Source organism: Petromyzon marinus, chromosome 1 (assembly GCF_048934315.1).
Source record: "Petromyzon marinus isolate PM22_M1 ecotype Great Lakes invasive population chromosome 1, UKy_Petmar_22M1.pri1.0, whole genome shotgun sequence".
NCBI lineage: Eukaryota > Metazoa > Chordata > Hyperoartia > Petromyzontiformes > Petromyzontidae > Petromyzon > Petromyzon marinus.
This window is the reverse complement of record NC_133667.1, coordinates 26,729,572-26,755,900: the sequence shown is the minus strand read 5'-3', so window position 1 is coordinate 26,755,900 and position 26,329 is coordinate 26,729,572. Positions and strand designations below refer to the sequence as shown.

The 26,329-nt window shown below is 43.1% G+C and overlaps 1 protein-coding gene across 2 annotated transcripts in view; it reads right to left on the bottom strand.

The window, feature by feature from the left end:
- The window catches only part of LOC116939017 (ras GTPase-activating-like protein IQGAP1), a 117,891-nt gene extending 91,782 nt beyond the window's left edge, over positions 1-26,109 (bottom strand). Inside the window, exons 1-7 of one of the 2 annotated variants that reach the window (XM_032946888.2) lie at positions 25,883-26,109; positions 21,267-21,366; positions 15,244-15,400; positions 12,582-12,659; positions 11,497-11,573; positions 7,921-7,988; positions 2,186-2,299 (exon numbers count right to left, since the gene is read on the bottom strand). In XM_032946888.2, coding sequence (XP_032802779.2) covers positions 2,186-2,299; positions 7,921-7,988; positions 11,497-11,573; positions 12,582-12,659; positions 15,244-15,400; positions 21,267-21,366; positions 25,883-25,931 — 643 coding nt within the window. In that variant the 5' untranslated portion in view covers positions 25,932-26,109. The remainder of the gene's footprint in view (positions 1-2,185; positions 2,300-7,920; positions 7,989-11,496; positions 11,574-12,581; positions 12,660-15,243; positions 15,401-21,266; positions 21,367-25,882) is intronic. The other variant, XM_032946879.2, reaches the window with a different exon arrangement.
- Positions 26,110-26,329: the final 220 nt, after the last annotated feature.

The window sequence follows — 26,329 nt, the reverse complement described above, 5'->3', positions numbered from 1 at the left end:
CCGATGATTGTCAGATATTGGAGATGTCCATATAAAGTCGACTCCCGATTGTCAGGGGTAATAAAGAAGTGCAACATACATACATAGATACGTAATAGGGGGAGAGGGGTGGCCCTGAATAAAACAAAAACACATAATGCAGTATATACATAAATTAAGCACAGACATGGTTCTCGTACATTCCCAGTGGGGCGGGGCAGTCCTGAAATTTCAAGAAATTTTAATAGGTTAGTACATTATATACAATTTATTTTCTCTCGTAGCTATATATGACCATATATAACCTCTTGTTGTAACAGCTCTCTCGCCGTGTTCTTCCTGGTTCAGCGGTTCCACTGCTGGTTTATTATTTTTTTCCGCCTGAGGACGACCGCTTGTGTTACGATCGAAACGTCGTGATATATTATTTGCATTTAATTTTTCTACCAACGTGACTTTACCGAAAGAACTAAAGAGTATAGCACGCCACACATGTGCACGTAGTTCTTCCTTCCGGAAATGAGAGATGTTCTTCCCGTTGTGCGTCTTGATTGTTGAAGCAACCCTCAGAGTGTGGCTACCCTCGTTTGCAACCACAACGCGCGTGTGAAATGGGCTGGGCAGTAGAGCGTGCTTTTTGAGGACCTCTATTTTTTTATTTTGGAGGCCAGAATAAATTACATCAACCACCACAATGAATAACTCTCCGCTGCTAGCCACTTCCTTGACTCACCACCAACGACCACACCCAAGCGACAAACTTAAAAATGCAATACAAATTCAGTTTGCGCATTCGACCATTAGAAATAACCGACTTGATACAAAGAATTACTTATTCACTTAGGGTGCGGGTTTTTTTTATTATTTGTCATTATCTTGTAGCGAAAATTAATTCCCCCCCCGGATAAATTTATATATCTGATACATCAAACTACTTAAGAGAAAATGCTACATTTAAGAATAGATAAAACCCAAATATCCATACAGATACGTATCAACTACTAACAACCTTGCATCCCCTTTGCCTCCAAAGCGCAGGATGAGTCATGCACCACCAAGTATCAATCATTGGCGGAAGTTGCAGGGAAAATGATACTCGCTAGGCACAAACAATCCACTCCTCTAGCAGTTCGATCACTTGTCAAGGTTGCAATTCGACCAAAGGTCTCAGAGTACGCGGGGGTTAGGTTCCGTGTGCCCCCGCGTGAGCTGGAATCCGTGTAAGTTGTGGCTCTCCTATGCGGGTGTATATACAATGTAAGAGTAAATATATAAAATGTATATAAATGTACACGAATGTTTAATAAAGTACAGCACTGTACAGTAAATGATCCACTAATCATCGGCAGCATCCAGGTCAAATAGAACACCGTATATATTTTTTGGACTCGTTTGTTGCGCGGGCGATACAATTATGCACCCCAAAATCCACATTCGCGTGATGGCGTAAGGCAAAAGTATGGGTCACAAGTGAAAGTACGAATCGGGGTCGGTCGCGTGTGAGCGGGTCCGCGTACTCTTGAGACCTTAACTGCACGCGCATTAATTTCTGCCTTTGTTTTCACCGTCTCGTTCGCAACGCTTCGTGGGGTTTTTGCATACGCTTGCCCTTGCAGTTCCGTTCACTGCACCACCCTAAATGTGTGGTGACGTCCGCACATCGTTTGGCCTCTCATCTGCACGAAACGTCAACGAGCGATTCTTTCGCGCACGCGTGCCACGAGCGCATCAATTGGCCGCGATCGGCGAATCGACGCACCGTTGACGTCCTAAGGGGCCGTCCATAAATGACGTCACGCACCTAGTGACGATGGGGGGGGGGTTTAAGAAATGTGACGTCACATCAAAATGCGCAACTTTAAATAAATATAGAATTGTTATAACAACACTAATTGTTATAACAACACTCCTACAACATCAAAATGCAGCGCCGCATTAAATGCGCACTACAATGACAATAGTTTAAAGTGATTTGAAGCATGTTTTATTTTCAAAATGGAAATATGGTTTGGGGGGGGGGCATAGCGTTGTGACGTCATATTTGAGGGGGGGTGTCTGACTTTTTGTGACGCCGTGTGACGAGGGAGGGGGGGGTCAAAAATCGTCCAAAATCGCGTGACGTCATTTATGGACGGCCCCTTACGCCAATTCTCCGCAAACTAAACCGGGGTTCCCCCCCCCCAACCCCACAGCATTCCCCTCTTACGTGCAGCTTCATCCACGGAGAGCTCACTGGCCAGGATCCCGCCGATTTTGCTGAACGCCGGCATCTGAATCCCGTACTTCTCCAGCTCCTTGCGCATGTTGTCAATCTCCTCCTCTGACGGTGGGTGGGGGGTAGAGAGAGGTAAAGGGCATCCATCATCACGCCGCCTTGCTGCAACAGTAAAGCCACGAGCGGTGGCACGTCAATTTACGGCAGAAACAAGGAGATCCATTGCTACCTTGTCCTAGTGTTAACGTTGTTTATCTTCACTTGAGACTCTTTCTCCATGATCGTCATTAATAATGTCATAAAATGGTCATTTGTTTACACGTCGCTTCCGTTCCTGATGTAACGCGTGTGATGGCCTTCACTCAGCAGTGGATGGAAAATGACCGTTGATGTGAGATTTAGGTGACGGGAAGATTGTATTTTTATGTATTTGCGCTGTGTGACATGTTTGGTGGTGGAGCAGTGGCAAGGTAGTTCGTTCACTGTGCTTTGAATCTGGCGACATGAGTTAGATCCTTTGCCATGGTGAATACTCGTGACAAGTGACATCTGAACTGATCTTGGCCCTCTCTTCACCAATCTGCAATGACCAGTGTGGTGATGCACGGTCAAACAACGCCCATGGTCAACACAATAGGGAGACATTCATCCAGCAGTGGATCGACACAGGGCTGTGAATGTGCACAGCTACTATATTTACCTGGTGGCCACGTTCAATTCCCGACAGTACTTGTCTCTGCGACAAGTGACAATAATTTTACGGAATTACCTATAAAGTGAAAGTATACATTCTAATGTGAAAAATAACTTAGTTAAGAAATGACGTGCTATCAGTGCGTACTGTGCATCTAAGTTCTCGACTGCACAGGCTAAGAAGAACACACCGGTGCTGTTATCTGTAACAAAAATTGCTCTTTAATTTGTCCATGGTAACATGAACAAGGAAGAGTTTCGTGTCGTAACCCATACACTGAGCTGCGATCAAGAAAGGCAGAGCACCAAGCCGTGTCGTTTATTTTGGAGACTACTTTTCTCAGTGACAAAATCACCCATAATGTGCCCAATCTCAACAGATCCCAGAAGCTAAGCAAAGATTGAGCACGGGCAGTGCTTGGATGGGTGATCACCATGCATTGTTACATTTGATTGTGATAGGCTCTGGGGATAACGCTGTGTGGGCAGCAGAGGGCAGGGCAGAAAATGTGTTTCTGTACTTTTACTGCAAAGTTAACGCTCCCCGCCTTCACCAACCCGCACTGACCAGCGTGGTGAAGTATGGTCAAGTAAGTCTCATTAAGGGGTCATCCATGGAGTGCGTACGCATGGAGGGGGGGTTAACCCAAATGCATACGGGAGGGGTCTACTGACTATGGACGTACGCATAGGAAACGGCGGGGGGGGGGGTAAAGCCTCGATAATAATTTGTCTACATTGGCCTTCAAATGAGTTAGATATGGATTAAATATCGGCCGTTCTATAGGATTCGGGGTGGGGGCGAACGTACGCAGGTGGGGGGGGGGAGGGTATAAAAAGTTCGCGTGCATACAATTCTGGAGGAAGAGCCTTTGCTATTGATGCCCCCAGGGTCTGGAATGCTATTGCCAATAAACTGCCAACTTGAATCGCTACCAATGAGATCTTCTCTTAGCACTGCTCTAGAGGATTTGTACACCCCTAGCTGCCACCGCTATTCATTGGCATAAAATAAAATGAAATGTTTCGCTCCGGATGACGCTGCAAAGTATTATCTGTATTTTGATTTAGCGTGCTGATCTTAAAGGTGCATCTAAAAATTTGATACTCCAACTGATGCTTCTATTGTTGTGGAGTAACTCATGCAGCCAGCTATGGCTCTAGGATTTGGTGTTACATGTTATTTATGTAGTTTATTGTAAAAATTCGGTTACAGTCCCTGTGATCACTGTTACGTTGCAATTATGGCTTTATTTTTTGGTGATTTGGAAAAGTTTTTTGGTTTGAACATGTTGTTTTGTTGTCGTACGGAGTTAGACTGATGGCCTTAATCTAAGTTTTCTTGTGGTTGTTGTTGCTTGACTTGCATCCCACTGGGATTTTTTGCACACAGCGTTGGTGTACGGTGCTTTTTTCAGGAATATTTTGCTGTTTTTTTCATGGATTTTCTGTTTGCACAGTCACATAGTCAATTGAAGATGTTTTTCTTTTTGATTTAAAGCTTTCGTGACTGCAGGGATTCATATTCTTGGTTCTTTCGGTAAAGTCACGTAGAAGGGAAACAATAAAATAATAAAAATATAAAACAATAAAATTATCACGACGTTTCGACTGCAACACAAGCAATCATCATCAGGTGTGAAAACCACAGCAAGAAAATTTGAAAAAAGTGGCGTTTTTTTAACGTTAGCACCACGGAGAGCGATTTGGCAGTTGGAAAAGAGGGGGGAGACGAAAATAATGGATGCGGTCTGAAAGCCACCGTAAGCGTGAACAATCAATTAAGACCCGAAATGGTTTATCAAATCCTTCCAATGATTGCTAAGCCAGAATCCATCTTCTCGGTTGAAATTGTCTCTGTGTTTGTATATGTGGATAGCCTCATGAACGAATCTCTCATGGTAGCCAGATGGCTTGCAAAGAACCTCTGTCTTGGAGAAGTCAATGTCATGTGAGCCTACTGAATTATAACAGTGATCTGCCACGGCCGAGGTGTTGGTCCTACCGTGTTTTAGGTCTGCTTTGTGTTCACGAATGCGGTCCGAGACATGTCGTTTGGTTTCTCCAATGTAACTACTACCACAGAGGCAACTTAGTTTGTAGACGCCAGGGTACTGTATGTCCGGAATCACATCTTTTACAGACGGAACCAGATCACGGATTTTATGTAATGTGTTGAAACGGACCTGGATCTTGTGTTTATTCAAGATTTTGGAGATCTTTTTTGTGATCCCCGCAATGTAGGGTAAAGTGATGGTTTTGAAAGGCTCCTCAAGAGGGTCCTTCTTCATGGTTGGAGTGATAGCTTTGCGGATTGTGTAGTCGGAGTAACCATTAGCCTTAAGAGCTTGGTGTACGTGCTTGAGCTCACTGGCTATGTGTTCCTGGTCGGATATGCATTGGGCTCTATGGTGCAGAGTCTTGATGAGGGAATTCTTCTTGGATGGATGGTGGTGGGAATCCGGTTTCAGGTAAACATCCATATGGGTAGCTTTCCTGTAGACAGAGTGGCTCATTGAACCATCAGGTCTCTTTTTTATTAGGCCATCCAAAAAAGGTAGCTTGCCATCTTTTTCGACTTCCATGGTAAATCTGATGGCTGGGTGTATGGAATTGATGTGGTCGAGGAATTGGTCTAAAGCAGGACGGCCATGTGGCCAGATGACAAAAGTGTCAACCACGTACCTCTTCCATAAGGTTGGGCGCAGAGTGGCAATCTGGATGGCGTCAGTCTCAAATTTCTCCATGAAAATGTTGGCTACAACCGGAGATAGGGGGGAGCCCATTGGGGTGCCCTCAGTTTGTTTGTAGAATGTTCCATTCCAAGTGAAGTATGTATTGGTTAAGCAGTGTCTCACCAGGGCAGGTACCTCAGTGTTTAGTCCTTGATGAACCAAGTCTTCAATGATTGCGATACTGCGTTTTTCCTGTTTGTGTTTTAGTTTTTTGTTTGTTGTGGTTGCACCCGATTCAAGAGCCGAATGGCTCACAGGGCTATACCAAAATTAATAAACTGAAAAAAAAGCTGGGTAGGGGTCAAGTTTGGACAGATTTTTGCGTACCCACTAAACGGATGGCCCCTTACTGGCAAAGGGATGGAGGGGGGGGGGTGGTGTCCTCATCCAGCAGTGGATGTATAAATATTACACACAGACCACCGCACACGTGAGCGATCAAAAACATTTGTGAGTACAGTACTTCAAATACTGCGTAGGACGCGAACACTTTCAGCTGCTAATGTACGTTGATTACCGTATGAATAACCCGACCGACAATGGATACCCATTGTAATTTATATCCATTCATTAATCCCCGGCTACCCCTTTCGCACGTAAAGGGCTCACAGGTGACGTCATCACATCTATCCCTATAAGGAACGAAACAGGAGGAGGATTACTCCACAAATCTGGCTGTCCGCCTGATGATGCTAGTTGTAGCTACTGGCGAAACGTCGTACTCAGATTGTAAATGTGGTCCAACACACCGGTGTTGCTGTACTAGTAACTAATTGGCATGTTCTGTTTACGTGACAAACCTTACTAACTAGCTTTTTGCCGGGTGTATATTGCAGTAAATCTAAAATATTCTAAAGAAAAGTTATCAGGTCATGATTATTAATGAGGGGGGGGAGGGGTTGCCCCATGTGGAGTGACGTCATCCGCTAATGGTTATTGTGGAGGGGTGTGGCATGTGGAGTGACGTCACTCCCTCATGGTTATTGTGGAGGGGTGTGGCATGTGGAGTGACGTCATCCGCTCATGATTATGAATGAGGGGAGGGGTGCGGCACGTGGAGTGCGCGACCTTCTTGTGCGTTAGTGGAAATTTCCACGTGGGTATGAATATTAATGAAGGGGGGGGTGCCTCTTTTGCAGTGACGTCACGCACGGATGTAGCACTTTGCTACGTCGATTTATTTTTTACCATCACTTTCTGTAAAGAAACGTCATATTTCAAGCGACTTTGCGTAATGAATTATTTAATTCAGCTCGACCTTCTGCATTAGTGTAAAAATCCAATCTTGATTTGAAGCTTTCGTGACTGCAGGAATCCACCCACTCATGAATATTAATGAGGGGGTGGGCCTCATGTGGAGTGACGTCACGCGGGGGGTGGGCCTCATGTGGAGTGACGTCACGCACAGGACGGACAGACATTTCTGGGTGATTATAGTCGGTAATTGGCTGTGTCGGGTGGTGGTGGCGAATTTAACGACACGTTTATATTTACGCGATCTAACCCAAAAAAAAAACCTCTATTGCGGACTTCAATTGCTATAGAGTCCATGAGCCCACATCAGATGTTACCATTCGGCGGTACCACCTGAGGTGGCATAACTTCATTGCTCCCAATTTCTTTGCGTGGCCAATAACAGTGGATTGTGTGATAACCCTTTGATTACCACGGTTGGCTACGTACGGTGCGAAAGAAGTTCAACATACATGCGCACAAAGTGAGAGGTTATCAAATAATTCATTCTCGCTAGCCACATAAATACATCCGTACGACTACAAAGTTTGCGACCTTAGGTGGCAACAATATAGCTGGACATTGTAAAAAAAAGAGCTTTGTAGCTCAAAGATTCTGATTCTTAATAGCTGATCTAGCCCGATGATTCATACTTATAGTCGTCGTGTTAAGCATGGTAGGATGGGGTGGGGGTAGTAAATACTGTATTATTTTTGACAATAAAGGGATTATGAGAACATCATGTGTTACGACCGTTTGTGAGTTGTGCAATATTTTTCTTCAGGACCCTGAACTCTGCAATGTTGATGTTTCTGTTTTGTTGTCATTGTTGTGCTCACGCGCCACGGATATCCCTCGTAAAATAGCCGTACAGCTGGCTAAAACAGGATCATCTGTGTAACAAATAAAGGGAACTTACACTTTTGTGTATCGTGAACATCTGCGAATCCGCGTGGTCAAGTCACAGCGGGTAGAAACGCGTTTTAGAAGACCCGTACGTCGCTCGGTCCAAATGCAAGCAAACCGCAGCAATATAAAAAAGCAAAAACCAGCCAGCAAACCAACCTGTGAAATTGACTTTTCCAAAGAGGTCCTGAATCTGCGGAGCCAGCCCCAGCTTGAACAGATACAAACTGGGAGAGAAACAAAGGCACGTTGAGTGAATCGTGTCGTTTGCATGCGCTTCGCTGTCTGAGCTGCACAGCGATCGAAGTGGCAGCAAAGCTGCATTAAAAAAAAATTCTGCATACAACAAATGCCATATTGCATGTATGTATGTGTATATGTATGTTGAACTTCTTTCACACCCGTACGTAGTCAACCGTGCTCATCGGAGGTGCGTGGGGGAAGGACAACAAACTAAATACAAAAAAGCAGTGCGAAGGAAATTCGTTTTCAACTGAGATTTAAAAAGTGTGTAGCTCCGGTGGCTTCATAATGTCAGAAGGAAGAGAGTTCCAGACGGCTGCAGAAGTGCATCTGAAAGCGCTCGATGCGGTCACCATTTTTGAATCCACTTCTATAGGCCGACAATTGCTGTATGTAAATGTTCAGCAGGCAATTTATCGAATTAAACCTATTCATTGGTTTTATCAGGGATGTTTCCAGGCCTTCCTTTAAACATTCACGTGCCAAACCAACATCATTTGTGCAGGGCTCAAAACTCCAGAGGGGCCCAGCAGAATAATATTGCTGTTATTACTCTTATTAATTTCTCTAAGGAGAGGGGGGTGGGAGAGAGGTGGGAAACAGATACCTTCTCATATACCCAGCCCTGCATATACCAAGTGTAGTGTTGAGCAGCCCTTCAAATGACAACGCCACACTTGTAAGGCTACCTGCCATAGTTTAAAATAGTGACGAATATTGCAAATTTTGGTGATATCCTGATGATTTTATTATACACTGGATTTGGTCAAATCTGTATTCACACCACGGATCAGAATTAAATGACATTGCATTATCAAGAATTAGTGGCAATTCATTGAATCGCAATTCTATGGCACTGATTTTCTCCTTGGCAGCTTAACATGACTCCAGTGAATTTGCTGTGATATGATTGTAGTGTACGGTCTCTATTCAGCTGCCACACACACACACGTGTGCATGTGATTCGATTTTGATCAGTATTAACATTTTCTACTACTGATAAACCATCTTTGACAATAACCCCTTGCACTTCACTATTCGAATATCGGTATCTTACTTATATCGGTAAGATACCGGTATAAATGGATGGTATAGATAGACATACAGCTGAGGATTAAAGTAATATTAAAATAGTAAAGTGCAAGGGTTACTGTCAAAGACAAAGATGGTTTATCAGTAGTAGAATTGGGTTAAAGAGAAATTGTTAATGATTCACCGGACTGGTACACCAGTCACACGGTTAATGGCGACTCGGTTGAGGATTGCTGTGTGACACCACGTGCTGTTTAATTTTACAGATTTACCACAATAAATGTGTTTGCCTTCGATTTGGAGTACCTGCCCATGTCCTTCATTTCGAATGTGCAACATTTTGGCGAGCCTGGCAGGAGAGTTTCCCAGAGTTCACTGACGGGGATCAACTCTTCCAACGAGACGAACTAAGGAATTGTAAGTCAGCATATGTGAAGACAGTCGTGCAAGGATCTGAACGGTCTTCACATCAAGGCACTGGAACAGCTGCAGGACAAGGCCAGTACTGCTTTGAATCGGCTGCAGACAGCCCAAATCATGGAAACATGCAAATATTTGAAGTGTTTCCATGATGATGAGACCGGTGAAGATAAAAGCAGACGGGCTTTGATTCGTATGGCAGAAAGAGTACTCGATGAAGTTGAAGACCAAGAAAAAGGTGATGAGGCCTGTGCATATATGTTCAAAACCTGCTGTCTTTCGTTTAAACAATACAGCAGAAAGATACAGACAGCAAGGGAACAGGTCAAACACTGCCACCATCAAAACTATCTGCAGACGTGGATGGTGAAATACAAGAGTCACAAGACGAATCCAGACAAACCCTTGAGGAAAAGAAAACCTCAAGTGAAGGTGGAACAGAAACCACAGCAGCATTGGATCCCGTACGAATGGCCAGACTAGGAAATGTGCCGGAAGTCACAATAGGGAGAGAATTCAGGATCTGCGGGCAGATTGGTGAAAGAGTGCTGAGAGGCAAATAATCTTACACCAATCTGATGCACCAGATCGACACAGGAACCCATAAGGGCCATGCTGAGTCTGACATCATTGAGGCAGTAGTCAGAGCAATCAGTCCTGGTCTAAATGTGAGGGACATGCTAGAAATAAAAAGTGATTTGACAATTTACAAGTTATAACCCATTTTGAAGGGACACTATGGAGAAGAACGCGCATTTGACCTCTTATCAGAAGTTGATGAACATCTCTTAGGAGCCAAGAGAAACTGCACAACAGTTTTTGTTTCGAACTATTGAATTAAAGGACAGACTATTATTTGCATCGAAAGAAAAATGAGCTGATGACCAGTACAAGCCAGATTTGGTACGCAGGAAGTTCCTGAGATCGATTGGATTGAATAAACAGTATTAGGGTTAGATCAATTACAAATATAAACTACAGTACGTCATCCTTTACAGTGCATAGTGCTAAAACTCCTCCTATTGAATATATCACAAACTAACATTCCAAAGCCAAGCCTGAAGTGTGGAACAAGTCTAGAACATTTCTATGACGATCAAAAACAACCTTTGGGTCCTTTACCTGTAAGATGCATCAGCACGTGGTGTCACACACAGCAATCCTCAACCGAGTCGCCATTAACCACGTGACTGGTGTACAAGTCCGGTTAATCAATAACCCTGCCAGTCACCCACAGGTCCAACTCATACTCTTTGGTTCTATTCGGTAAAGTCACGTAGGTAAAAATAAAATATTTTTTATCTACGTGACTTTACCAAGAGTATGGATCCTTGCAGTCACGAAAGCTTCAAATCTAGAAGGTCCAACTGAGTTATCGCATGCTGGTGTACACACGTGCATTGATGTACTGCACAGCACATAAGGACTTTGACAAAACCACACTTTACTCCCTTGTGTTGGCTCCGAAACGTCGTGATTTTATTTTATTTTTTACCTACGTGACTTTACCGAAGACAAAACAAAGTATGTTACATTCCTAATACATTTGTTTATTACCCAACATGTATCTGTTAATCGCCATAGAGCGGGGAAGGAGAAGATATTGACTAGGGCACTGACCTATGATCTCAACAATCCCGGTTCGATTCCTGATCACGCACATCAGTTGCAATTTCTGTCTCAAATTTGATCATGGCCACCTCTAAGTCAACTTAGCCTAAAATGAATACCAACCACGACGTGTAAACGTTGGTATCTGAGGATACATAAACAGTCGGGTGTGGTGTCGGCCACCCCACACCTCCCCTTGTCGTGTCGGCTTTTAAAATTCGCTCGCAAACAGCACTCTCCATTGCGGTAGACGCCGGCTAAGCGTTGATTTCTCTTTGTGTGTATAAGCGTTGCGAACACAAGATGAACCAAGGAAAAAGGGAAGAAGTGCTCGGTGTTGTGACATGACACAGCCATCTGTTGTGGACAGTATTGCCAAACTTGGGGGAAGGGGAGGAGGGGAGTGAGTTTCCTGTTTGTAGCCATTACCTAAGAGCATGGATGCAGTAAATTGTCTTCGGCATGTTCTTGCGGTCGTAGATGTCCGTCGTTTCAGGGTAGAATATCTGCATGAACAATCAAAGATGCACCTGATTTACAAGAATTATTTACGTCCGTTTACGACAATTTGCCTTGAATATAAAAAAAAATTTCAAACGGTCTGTTGTTTGATCACCGCACAACCAAAACGAGAAAGAGATGTTCTGCGTCAAGCATTTGCCATTCATGACACATTTACATCCGCGACACATGTTTGCAAATCTATCAGGAAGAATGCGTGCAGAGATTTAGCAAAATAATAAAACGTAGCCAATCGTTTTAAAGGATTTAAGAAACGTTCCCATTGTTGCAACATGGAAAATGAATAGCAAGCATTAATACACACATCTGCTAATTGTTTGATGTGGAAAGTTAGCATTTGTCTAGCTCATAAAGGGATGGAATTTTGTTATTCTTTGACTGAGAAGTTTTTTGGTGCCAATTAAAATTTCTGGAAAGCCCAAGAAAGAGTTAATTACAACTCCTTTGCAATATGGTACACTCCTCAGCTGCCAGAGTCAAGAATGTTCCACAAGCAGAAATCGTGTGATCACGCTCACTTACAGGGAATTGATCCACGTATTTTGTTAGGGGTGTTTTACGTGGCAACTTGTTTTGAAAACTGAATAAGTTATATACCATCCAACATAGAGAAGCGTTAAAGATTTGGTGTTTTAGGATGATAAGAATAGGATGGATAAGAATAACTGATTAACAAAAAAGTGTTAAAATAATAGAATTCAAAAAAATGTTGACGGTGTTTGTCATACAGAGGAAAATGGCATCTTGTGGACATGTCGGGTGAGGGTCACAGGGCGCCCTATTGCCGCGCCGCAGAAGGTCAAGAGGAAGACAAAGACGGATGTGGCAGTGGGACGACATTGACAAGTGACTCTAGCTGAGCATGAAGAACATCATGATCATTTATTGCGAGAGGAAACTGGCGTATGTTGCCCATCGACTCCCAAACCCTGGAGCTGACACCGATAAACAAATAGATTTGTGGACAACATCGGGGGCTTGTTGTTGCATACCTTGGGTAGCCCAATGGCAACCATGGCACTTAGCCAGTGGTTGATGTTGTCGGTGTGCCGAAAGTGCAGACCCATCGCCTAGGAGACACATAAATGTTTAATGTTGAATAATTGTAAAAATAATATTCACAGTGTCACTGAGGTGTACAATGTTCGCTAGTAAAATTCACACTTCCTCAAGATTCTTCATTGCAAACCAATACCATGCAATGCAATGCTTGCCTATTTGGATTTTATATAGCATTTAGATGCGACCACATCTTGAGACGATGTACATCAACAATTGGTCAATCATAATAGGCAGAGGAAAAAAAAGAATATCCTTGAGGCTGATTGGAATTAAATAGTCCACATACCATACAACGTTTAATATCACCCTGATAAGTGATTGTAAAAATCCATCCGTACCGTTATGTAAGTAAATTACAAAATGTCCATCCCATTTTATTTTTCTATCTCAATTTGTCATGAGATGAAACCTTATCTTTCAAAGTGTCACGCTGGTAGAATTATTGAAGATGTGACCAAAAAAAAGTGACAAGCAATTGCCATTTTGTGACATACATTACTTTTCTCCAGGCATCACGATCCTTTTAGTAAAAAAAAGGCTCTTAATTTATCTGCAAGCGAGACGTGTGTGGTATAATGATGCTGTCTTGTGTAAAGGTGTTAAATCAGGCAAGAGACGTTGTCTTTGCCGAGCCAAACACATTCTAATGGTCCCACTGAGCATGCACTAATATTGTAAAAATGTGAATGCTCATGAATGAATGAGTGACTAGCAACCACAGGCAGACTTAGTCATTAACATAAGAAACCCAGCCTCGTTTTAGACGGAATTATAGGGGTGGGAGAAAGGTGAGAATCACTGTCCTACTTGAGTCGATTTTTGACTTATCATATTATATGCAGCATATACAATTATAATATTTTGACATTCCTTTGTCAATCCATGGCTGAAGGCCTTTGAATAACCATTTTACAGATTACAACAAAGCCCTTTGCAACCAAGACTATTAAGTCAGCGAAAACATGTACATGTATTCTTTATTTCCCAAGTTTTTTTTACAAAAAAAACACATTGGGGGATTTGTGGCACATTGGCTAGCACACTGCACGGTGAAATTCAAAAGCATGAAACCTACGACGCAAAGCCTAGGTGCGTAAGGGCCGTTTGTGCCCTTGGGTTGTGTGTTCCTTTCAGTGAAACGTCTGTCTTTTATAGCACAGAAAAAGAGTGAGCTGAACCCACCAATCCGTGTGGGTGACACCCGGCTGCGGGGATTTGAAATGCGTTTGGCCAGAACCCCATCGTCGCTCTCTGCACGATGCGCACATCCCCATTGTGGGCTCTGGCCTCTCACATCGGGCATCTTCAGGCGAAAGCAGCGCACGCAATTACATCACCACGAGAGTGATTTCCCACCAGGGAACTGCCATTCAAACGTCAAGATAATGATGCCAATGGGAGCAAAACCCCCGTGCCGTATCTAATTTAATTGCCCCGTTTCGCTGCACTTTACTGCATAATAGCGGGAAAGTGCCTGTCATCCCTATAATTTATTTTTAAGAATCCCACCAGTTGAGGTCTCCCACAAAATACAGGAATGAGTATTTTGAAATTCGCGATGATTTCGTTTTTTGTATGTGTGCCTTGCAATTGAACGATAATGTTTTCACAGTTTTGCCTCATTACATGACATTGGCATGGGATCATGTTTTGTAAAATGTTGAAAATCTACTCTCATCGGCAGACAACGATAAATAGCATCCATCTAACCATGCTCTCAGAGTAATTCTACAAACATGGCTGTCAGTTACAGCAGAAACAACTATATGCATTGTAATCTCGTATTTTCATGCCAAAATGTTTATGGTTTTTATGTTCACTGCAAATACACCGACATAATCAACATTACTTTATTTATAAAACAGTGATCTATTTACTTAATAATACCACAACTGATGTAACAAGTGAGGAGGGCTTCACCCTACAGTGGATATAAAATAATTGATAATAACAATGAGATGGGATTAAGATTAGATAAAACATGATTTAATAATGATAGGCCAGGTCGTAGAATGATGGCGCGGTGATCAGTGCACTGCACTTTTAACCCAATAACTTTAATTTGATTCCACGCCAGACTAACTTCAGTGGTGAGTGAATTCTGAACCAGTCATGGGCCTCCCCTTGACAAAACCACGCTATTGGGGTTGTGAGGTAGCGAAGTATGGTCAAACGACCCGCGTGGCTAGAAATAGCATGGGAAGACCTTCTTTCCTCTGTGGATGGATGAAGGGATTCCATTTTTTTCATTATCACGATTTATATTTTTTTATTGTTATTAATATTCATAATTCATTTACATCCCTTTATGAAGAGCAATGCCCACTTTGTCAGGATGAATGAACATTTCTAGCTACTGCTGGATCGATCATGTTGTGTGTATGTATGTTGAACTTCTTTCGCACCATTCGTAGGCAACCGTGCTAATCAGAGCTGCAAGGGAAGTGTTTTATATATACCAACAGGACAACAAACTAAACACATATCAATTCTAAAGAAATTAGTTTTCAATCGAAATTTTTAAGTGCACAGCTCCAATGGCTTCCTAATATTGGACGGAAGGAAATTCCAGACGGAACGTGTTCAGGGCACCTTGCATCGCGTCTGCTCCTTGTCGTAGATCTTCTTCAGGGACACTTTCCCCGGCATGAAGAAGTGTCCCAGCTTGGCGAGGATGACCCCATTCCTCAGGCTCTCCTCCAACTCTGTGGTGGGGGGCAGCTCCTCCACAATGCAAGCCTCCAGCCAGCTACCGGTCAAACAATACGGACAAACCGTCACGAAGGCGTTCTGCGTTACAGATTTCCAAACGGTAGCGGAAGATATCGAGTGTGTAGGCGGTGCAGCTGCACTGGGGCCCACGGGCCAGAGCGGCCCAGGCACCGGGCTACAAAGACGATGGAAATTGGGTAGGTGGCCTTATTTCTATTTAATGCACAAGGACCCTTGCCACTGGTCCAGCCGCCCGTGCTGTTAACTCACTTCCCCTGTTCAAATCCAGGTTTAGCAGCTTCCTTTTTTATCTCTCTCCAAATGACTGACTGCCTCTTGTTCTCCAAAAAGTAAATGTGCCGACTGTTTGTGTACAGCGTCTTGAGATGCAGTTGCATTTAGACGCAATTAGAAATCCATATTTATTTGTATTGTAATATTGTATGCCTGGCCACATGGCTCAGTGGTAGAGGGAGTGGCTCTCAATCAGAATGTTACAAGTTCAATATCTGATTGGGGGTTGATACAGCCCATCATCCCTCTCAGTTTGATAAACCGCATTGTTGGGAAGTAAAAAAGTGCTTGTGCTAATGATAGACTCATTCCTGCCATACAAGTTTGGAATTTCCACCAGTGGCTTAGGGCTGTCAACAGGAAACAAGCAGTCTTCGTGCTCATTTGACTTTTAAAAAATCACTTTGACTTTCTTTGAATATTGTATACAGCAGACATCCAATAAACCGTGACTTCCTATAATTTATGGATTATTTGGCAGTTCACAATGTGTAACCTTGTAACCTCATTATCCGCAAATTTATCGCATATTAAAATACCCGCTAGTCTAATGCCGCGCTTCTCCTGTGATCCACAAACTTTTCGAAAATTAATCGAGTCACATGGCTCTTTCCTCCCATAATCCCCGGCAACACCACGTCGGCACAAAATATATTTAAAAAGTAATTTATCTAACTTCTGCAGTGCTCCGCGGATTACAGGATCCACGATCTGATTGCCCCACCATGTCAACGCGGGTTATTGTATTTTTGCTGTCAATACAAAAATGAGCTTCCAGGTACTGAAGCTTTAGCAGCAGCAGCATTTGAATATATTCTTTGGGTCTTTCGGTAACGTCACGTAGATAGGTTGAAAGAAAATAATAAACCTATCTACGTGACTTTACCGAAAGACCCAAAGAATATGAATTCCTGCAGTCACGAAAGCTTTAAGTCAAGCATTGGACTATGTTTGCACGTTTGTAATATGTTTATTAACACTGACATTTTCACAAATACTGAAAAATTCAGCACTTTCTGTGTTAACTTTATAGCTCTGATGAGGTAATTATTTCATGCTGTTTAAGAGTTTAAATAAACTAAGACATGGCATGTGATTTCGCACCCACGGTGACAACAGTCTGTGTAATTTTGAAAATGTTTACCCCAAAGGAACTAACTACAAGCACCATCACAGACTACACCGCTAAATGCGACAGATTTTACTCGATGGAGGAAAGAAAAAAACATGCCCATATTTAGTAACATTGAAATTCTGTCCATTTCCTTCCAGCGTGTTAAGTCGTTGAAAATGTTGACGACTCGCGAATTTCTGGTAAGATGCAACCGCCGGTAGCGGAACGCGCGCACGGTGGAGAATGTCTTTCGGTCTGACTCGTGGCATTGACGGCAGTGCCGGCATTGCTGGCAGACACCGGGGCGTGCAAGGGGGCCTCAAAACGATGCCATCGACAGCACATTCACACCACAGAGACACCATCCCCCCGCCCGCCACCGCCAAACCCCTCGTGACAACTCTTCCCAGTTGCTGCTGATGCTGCTGCTGTGCATTCGTTGGGAAAATTATATTTTTTTTTCAAATGCACACACACACTCGCACAAGTCAAGTGATCACGCCCACACGCAAAAGCTACGGGTGCAGTAAGCTCAGCGGATAGCCAGCAAGTACAGTTTGACTAGTTCTCCATCGGCGGTGGTGGATCTTATCGGGCGTCCGAGGCCGAAACCACTTGAGCCACTCGCTTCCCCCCGTCGGCGTGCTGCGCAAAGCCTGCTTCCTGCAGCGCTGATTAAGCTTTTCGAACGGTGGAACCTGGGGCGGCACAAGCATGATTTCCACACAAAATAAAAACGAGAAGAAAACTGAAGCGTCATGGGTGACATGACCCGAAACGCTGTCGACTCGAGATGAGAGAGAGAGAGAGTTGCCTCGCAGAGTTTCCACGCGTTCGGCTTCGTTTGTTTGACCGTGGCATTGTCAACGCAAAAAATCCAGCCCTGACAACGTGATGATGTGTCTCCATTTCCTGGCACAATTTTGCAACGGGAAGGGTAAAACAAAAATGTGTCCTGATGTGCATTGTTATGAGACCAGAACATATAAAAAAAAGCAAAAGGATTTATTTCGGTTCAATTGTTTTGATCGCAGAGATGATGGGTACATTTGGCCAACCACTGTTATCTGTGTTGCGCATACGCCCGCACTTCATATGTTTGGGAGAGAAAAATTAACTGAATGATATGTAATATACCTACGTGACTTTACCGAAAGAACCAAAGAGTATGGATCCCTGTAGTCACGAAAACTTCAAATATAGAATGTAAAAATTAATTTAATTTACAGCACTTAATGAAATGATGGGGTACGTGGCCCAGAACCGGTTCATATATCACTCGCCATTGATGTTAGACGTCGCCAGGAATCGAATGCAGGTAGCTGAGTTCATGGTGCACTGTTCCACCATAAATCAAATGAAAATTCAGTTTTATAATAAATTGCACTGAAAATACAGAATTGTCCACACATTCAAATTAGCTCTTGGCGACATCTCCCCTTTGGGAATTCTGAAGCAGTGGTGACATTCTTCATTCCTATGGTGGGGTCCAGAATCCCCACGGTTTAGCACTATTGTCGCCTCCAATCATCACGGTTGGCTATGTACGGTGTTAAAGAAGTTCAACATACATACATACATCAAAAGGCATTGATTTTTTATTATTTTACCAAACAGGGAAAAAATGTGGCACGAGTTTGACCCCGATCTGCAGTTGAGCTTACGATTTCTTGATTAAGAGGGCTGGCTGCTGCTCTACCAAGGTGACTCCTGAATATATTCATTAATAAATAACAAATTTTATATGCAGGGAGGCACCGATTTCTCCACATTAAAATCGTTATTCGTCAATAAGCATACTGGCCTTCCAGACTAACGCTATCCAGATACACTATATTTGTTTTAGCAAGCAAACTCTGGCCCAGTTTCAACCTTCTGGATCTCATCAACTTCTTAAATAGCCGATAAGTCTGGAAGACTCGTAGGCTGATATACTAAAGAAACATTTACATGTTCGCGTGGATAAACAGATGTGTGTCTATATTTTACCATTACCCATAATCCTCCACAACAGCACGTAACGAGCATTTTTCAGCAATAATAAATCAAGCCTGTTAATACAGTATAGCTCATTCGAGTTTGTTTCAAAGGCAATTTTACCACGTTTTCTGAACTCGTACAAGCATTACATTTATATACAGGTGTTAAAATGATCATAAATCTCCTTATTAGGAAGGGAAAAAAACCAAGGCAATGAGATCACCTTCTAATCAGCATTTCACAATTTCCTCTTTTTTCTCAATAATGACACGGTTACTATTAAACCAGCCAAGCGGCTCCCCGGTAGAGCGAGCGGCTCGCAATCGGAAGGGTGCGAGTTCAACTCCTGATTGGGGGTTCACTCAGCCCATTATCCCTCCAGGACCGGTAAAATAAGTATCACTCTATAGGGAAGTCAACAGTTTGTGGATAGCCTCGTCCAAGTCATTGGAATGCAGAATGTCCACCAATGGCTCAGGGCTTTCAACAGGAGATGAGCGCCGCGTAAATGCTCATTTGAGCAGGAAATCACTTTGACTATTTGGATCAAAATCAAGTAATGTATATTATTTGCTCATGAGATGGCCAATTTAATTCACAAAAGATGCAGTTACTGGCCTTATAATGGGGGCATCAATTCCGTCGTGTTTACATAATTGACCATTAAACCCACTGAAATCCTGGAGCAATACATAATAAACATGAGTGTCAATAGCTTAGAATAAAGATCACAACATAATATTCAGATTATGTATCCTCTCAGGAACGTGGGATTCAATTCGATGGAAGTTTCACATTTATCCAAAACTTCACTTTATACCAATACTATGGGGATGTTAGGGCATAATAATTCGAATACAGTGCAGCGTTATAATTTTTACTTCCGATAGTCTTCCCAGAATGTGTTACTCATCGTGTAGCAACAGAATGGAATAATTATATAAAAAAGGTCCACCATTTTCTTCACCGCCAATTCATTATGAGGACTTCCAACGCTCTCGTCCGAGTGCTTATGCTATCGAGGAAGCATGTGGTCTGTTGCAGATATAATCCACTTTATTAATTCGACTACTGCATTCAGTGGTTGCTCTATTCTGAAGTGGCCAAGAGAATGACAGCAACTAAGGGCAACAAAACTTCCTGCCACTCCTTCTTACACATATGCCAACGCCTTCCTTCTTGGAATTACTTTCCAACCGGCAGCTCCCTCTTAACTGCAAGAGGTTGCACCAATACACCACATCTCCTCCGATGATAGTGCAACTCTCAAATCTTCAATACATAAAAATCGTGCATCAGTAAAAGTAGACCAACAATCCCTACCAGTCTGGTCGGCCGTTGTGGGAGGATAGAGAAGCATAGGCTTTGCATTTCTCCCCCCCCCCCCCAAAAGGGAAGCGTTTTGCTTGTGGTGGTGTAACTGGTGAGCGGTAGTGGAGATGTTCACATGCTGCGCTACAAACCCAGCGACCCAAATTCGATTCCCGCTCACCGCCAACATCGCTGACGATTAACTGAACCGGTCTTGGGCCTCCCCTAGGTCGACTAACCCTCAAATGAGTACCTGGTGCAGTGTTAAAAGCATTGCCACTAGGGAGACAAAGGCGGCCGGGCATGGGGATGGCCACCCACCCCCTCGTGTGCTGTGCCGACCTTCATAGGTGCTCGCTAACAGCACTTGCCCGAACAGTCTGTTTAGGATATTTACGTGGAATATTTGTCTTTGTTTATACAAACCACGAACTACTACAGACAACACCCAGCTTTCATGCATTGTTTTTCCTCTCTGCTATCGACTCCTGTCCCCCCCCCATCCGTTGCTGAGCTCTTTAGCTCCTCTCCCATGACATAGGAAATGTCCCAGTAAACGAGCAACATTGGGCCAATGTTGCTCGTTTACTGAGATCGTAGCCTGAGACTACAGTAGAAGATGTCCTCCGCACTCCTGAACAGTCATATTACTCTACCTCCACGGACTTGTTGATGTTATTACTGAACAGGTTACAAGTGTTTTTTTTTTACTCCTGGCATTGGACCATGTATGTGCTATTGCATACATTTAGATTCCTCTGTTTTTTGCTTTCATTAAATCCCCAGGACTTTTTAAAATTGCATTTTAAGCAGGTAAATAATGCAGATAATTATGGTCATCTGCTGCAAGAGATCCCCATGATGCAAAAACACTCATCCGCACAGACTGCTGCTTCACAAACGGCAGCTTTCAGACACTCTGCTCGGTCTATCGTTCCCCACTTATTTTTATCCTCTCCATTCAGACGCTGGCAACATGCGTGCCACGTGTATGGAAAGTGAGATCATGCGCGAGCACAAAGCCAGTGGTTATAGAGCCCCTTCTGCCACAAAGCCGCCTTTGCAGCCCCGCCTCACCAAAATCTACAACGACACCAATTCAACGGCCAACTTTGTTTCAATCGTTCGCCAAACCCACACTAAACTTGGTGAAACCAATTCTGCCCAGATGGCCCCCACTCCACCCCCCGTGGGAGAACGCTACCGTTTCGCCTCCTCCAAGTGGCACAGGTATTCGTAGGCCACGTTCTGGCGCCGTCGCGCATCCATCTGCTCCGCCGTCATCCGTTCATCGTCCATGATGGCTGCAGAAAAAAAAGGACAAGGGTTATCAGCAACAGCCAAAGTCTCAATCGGTGTTATCACTCGCAAATGGCTGACGCCGACACCAGATTCACATCTGACAGGAGCCTCTTAATTAGAGGTGGATCTCCGAGGGCCATCCTGAAATATGATGATGCAGTGGTGTAACAGCACCCTGGACCCACAACCCAGAGATCACTCGTTCAGATGCAATCTGCTGGTGCAGAAGTTGAAACAATGAGCCTGGTTTCTTAAATCGCGCTGCCTCTGTCCACCCAGTCGTATAAATGGGTACAGGACAGTCGATTGTTGGTACTTCCATCTCATCCAAAATCTCCATCCAGCATGGAAGAGTCGGTCAAATACCCTCTAGAGGTGCACTGCAGAGATCCCCTTAGTGGAGGACTGCACCTTTTGCCAGAAGTGGTAATGCTGCATTGTAATTTTATCTCAATCTTCATTTTCAAAGTGTCCCCTTGCTGAAACGAGTATGAGGATGTGCTTATCTGAATTGGCGGTCCTGATACGGTGGTGGAAATTCCACATTCCTATTTTGGGGCCAGAGCATCCATGACAACTTCTGTTGAATCCTCCATCAACTGGCCTTTACCTGGTGGTACTCAAATATTGATCATGGAGGGCTGGGATTAATGTGTCGCAGGAAACGATTAGATCTCCGACATGTTATCAGGTTGTACCGAATGTTATTTGCCACGATGTCCGAAGAAGTTTTTGCCCCACATACTGGGAGCTTAATCTTCAAGAAATGAATTGTTCAGCATGTGGAATAAAACGTCGGACGTTCCTACTGATAAACACGCGGTGCAACTTTTTGCAAACACATCGAACCGTACGGCACAACCACCGAAATTTACACAAAGAAGAAATGCGACACAATCAGCACCTGTTTAATTGAGTGTGTGAAATGTGTACCAAATGTGTTTGACGTGAAAGGTCTACACATTATTCGTACAGCCCACAATCCAATGCTGGATGAGGGCCTCCTCCATCTCGTACGGGTAGTAGGGGGTTATGTAACCATACTTAAACCGCGCTGGTCAATGCAGTTTGGTGAAGGCGGGCAGCATAGATCTCGAGGCATAAATGTACAGCACAACAATGGATATTTCCTGCACTGCCCTCTGCTGCCCACCACGTACCCGCACAGCCTATAACAATCTGTGGAAAGTGACTGCCCATTCAAGCACGACCCAGGCTCGGCTTCTGAGATCTGGCAAGAACGAGGAAGGGCACTCGGGTCGCTAGGGTCATAGGCAGGCATTAATCTGTATTAGAATATAAATGCCCTCTATTTATTCTTATTTCAGGAGGGTCCAGCATTTGCACGTTTGGACAATTCCATAAACTCAGTGTTTGGCATGTGGGAGGAAGCCAAGTACTTGGAAAAACCCACACATACCTGGATGAAACTCTCAAAGTCCTGCATAGAAAGTTGCAAGAATATATTTTTGTCCTGCCATTTCCTAGATACCTCAGTTATTCCGCTGCTAATTTGTGTGTAAACGTACTGTATCACTGGTGCATGTACAGTATATTGAATTACAGTATTGTGCCTGAAATAGTGTGTTGCTTGTGATGGTAGGCAGAAGCTAATGTGAACTTACGACAATTTAATATCAGCAGCAACAGCCATGTTTTTGTTCAAATGCTGGATGAGGGCCTCCCAACACTGTTGCCATCCCTCAGTTCTGCAATCTCAGAATGCACTCCTGTAAAAGCCAACTTACTTTTCTTAACGGTAAATATGATGACTGCAATTTGCAGTTTGTTCCCTGATTCGTGTGTTCATCTTGTCAGTATATTTCCCAGGATGCATCTCTTTATACTTCTGTGAATACATTTCTGCCTTTGTTCCCTTGTTATTTGTAACAGTCAATGTTTATGACACAAACTGTACGTAACTATAACAATTTAGTATGCAAGATTAAAAATTTAAAATTGTATGGCACATTGTTAAGATTACTTTTTATTAATAAAAGTACATTTGTTAGCATTAGCCCCACTTTGGAGGATTATTTGTTTTGTTCTGAAATCTCTCCTTACAGTTAATTGACATTGATTGTTATAATGACCATGGCATTAGCAATTCTGAGGTATTTAATACTTTCGCTATTTATCGTTATGCCTTTACTCCTCCAATCCAATTTCCTGAAATTATCCTCCAGATTAATTGTACGTAATCTTGGTGGGCATAACTCCTTGCCCGATTTTTATTATTTAGCTTATTAAAAAAAAATGCAATCTTAGTGGAGCAGTTCCTATTCACAAAAAGTTTATGCGGAAATGAAATACCTTCATGACTGAATTAGGCCTCAATAACTCTTACATTCCAAAGGGGAGACAAAACTGACTTGGCAATTACAGGCCCATTAGCCTCTTATCACACATGTATAAAGTGATCAAGAAGATCGTATAGAGACATAAAATCAATTGAGAGGCCAGTCAAGCCGACCAGCAAGCTAGATTTCATAGACAGTACATACTATCAATCACAGTAAGGCTGCCCTCACCTTAACCGCTCAATAATAATTTCAATTGTACTTCTACTAAGATTAGTCTAAACATTTTCGGTCCGAGGCAATGGCGCTAGACAGAATATACCATTTCAAATTGCGTTTGTGCAATTTTTTAGATTTATATGTGCTTTATTGTTGTAGTGTGCTTTATTTGTCTTTGCTCTTGTCATTTTGGTGACACAGGTCATTCTTGCAAATGAGATTATCCCTGGTCTGATAAGTTCTTACCTGGTTGAATAAAATAAGCTAAACACATTCTAGAAAAGAGAAATAAATGTTGATCAATATATAATCGCCAGCTTTTGTTGATTATGAAAATGCATTAGATTCAGTGGAAACTACTGCGGTTGTCCAAGTGCTCACAAAATAAGGCATCGATAAAAAAATGTTTGAAAAATTGTAAAACCATTCGTAAGATTGGTACAATTAGACGACTGGAAATTTCAGAGCAGGTGTACGGTGCGTTTCAGGTCAGGATCATTTCAGGTCACATGACAAGGACAAAAAAAACAGACTAGGGACAGAAATGACATTCTGCAAGATATTGCTAGATGACATGTATAGCAAGATGTGAATGAAAGTAACATTTACGGGATGATCAATAATGAAGTGTACTTTAATGTGTATAGAATTAACATCAACATGACATCCAATTATTCAATACGGCATTCATGTGTGATAACAAGTGGCTGTTTTCAAAAGTAAACTCACTTGTCTTTAAAATGTCTTGTAATGCTCGACTCCTTATGGAAATGTGACACTTTTTTCAAGAAATGTGGATGTAAATAGCCATATAAAATACCATTTTCATGTCTTAATGCTCCAAGGATAACCATCATAAGCATGTTTTTGAAAACTCAATGAGACTTTCTTCAGGTAAATAATTTAATAAAGTACCGTATCATCATCATCGTCAGCCCTGATCTACCAACAGCTGGTTGAAGGCCATCCCAATCCATCACCATCTCTGACGGTTTTCAACAATCAAGTCTTACACTACGTGGAGTGTAAACCGTACTCAAGTTAATACACTGCAACACCTGCTAAAGACAACTTACAAAGCTGCAAATATTTTTTACATTCCGGCAGACCAGTAAAATGCTTATGCTACACCTACATGTTACACCTACATACATGCTAAAGGGTTTAAGTGAAATTTACTATTTTTTGCAAGTAAAAATGGGTTTGTTAAGCTCCAAAAGTCAGTCACAACACCCAGCCTTCCACCCTGCCCACAAAACCCATCACTACCCACGGCTTCCAGGCCAAAGCAAGGCGGATTTCCATGGGTTTGTGGTGTTTGCTTTGAATGACGAGCGAGTGTTAATACCCGCCACACTATGGAACTCCGACTGAAGAAGTGGGATTCAGCTCAGCAGTCACTGTCACGCCCGTATAATAGAATGAGTGTAACAGTATTGTATATGCCCACAGATGGTCACTGGTATAATCAGCATCAACATCTGCCATGATCAATCCACTGCTGGAAGAAAGCCTCCCAAAGCCACCTCTATACCTCACAAAAATAAAAGCAGGGCATGATGACCATGATAATAATTTAAAGCCCTTTGACATGGCGGTTGTTCGACCATACTTGACCATGTTGGTCAACGTGGGTTGGTGAAAGGGTGCCTAGGTGATAGGACATGATGGTACCATACAACAATGTAAGGACATTCATTCTAACAGCATTTGACGAATGTTCTCTGCAGGCTTTTAAAGTCTCTTATATTTTTCAGTTCGTTCAGTAAATATGGTAACACTACACTAAATGTAAACATATTCTTCATACAGAAAATTATACCTGTCATCTAACGAGGTGAATGAAAACATACACAACTGTTAAGTGTCAAAGCATTCCACAATTATACTCACTCACAAAAAACTAATGAAAGTATGCAGATATTCAAAATAACATTTAGTCACAAGCAAACCAAGTGCAACATTTCAAGAGCTTTTTAAAATATATATATACACTTACATCCATAATATGGTTTGGCAAATCCGTCCGCGTCGTCTTGCCGTGCCATGGTCTCCTTTATGAATATTCGTTTTAGTTTTGTTTCTTGGGTCAACGTTGAGGGCCGGTGAGGCAGTTCAAAATGCGCGGCTGGTCCCCGAGTCCGCCTTGCCCGTAATGCAAGCGGCTCAGAGGCGCCGCGTGTGTGCGTGCGGCCGTGGGGTGGGGAAGTGTGCACGGTGTGTGGTGGGGCTGTGCGCGTGTGTGTGTGTCTGTGTGTGTGTGTGCGGGGGGGGAGCGGTAGTGTAGCGGTTAGCGCGCTCCACTGCGAACCCCGGCGACCCAAGGTCGCATTCCCGCTCACGGTCAACACTGGTGACGATAATCTGAACCGGTCTTGGCCCTCCCCTGGGTCGACTCAGCCTCAAATGAGTAGCTGGTGCGGTGTGTAAACATCGCCACTGGGGA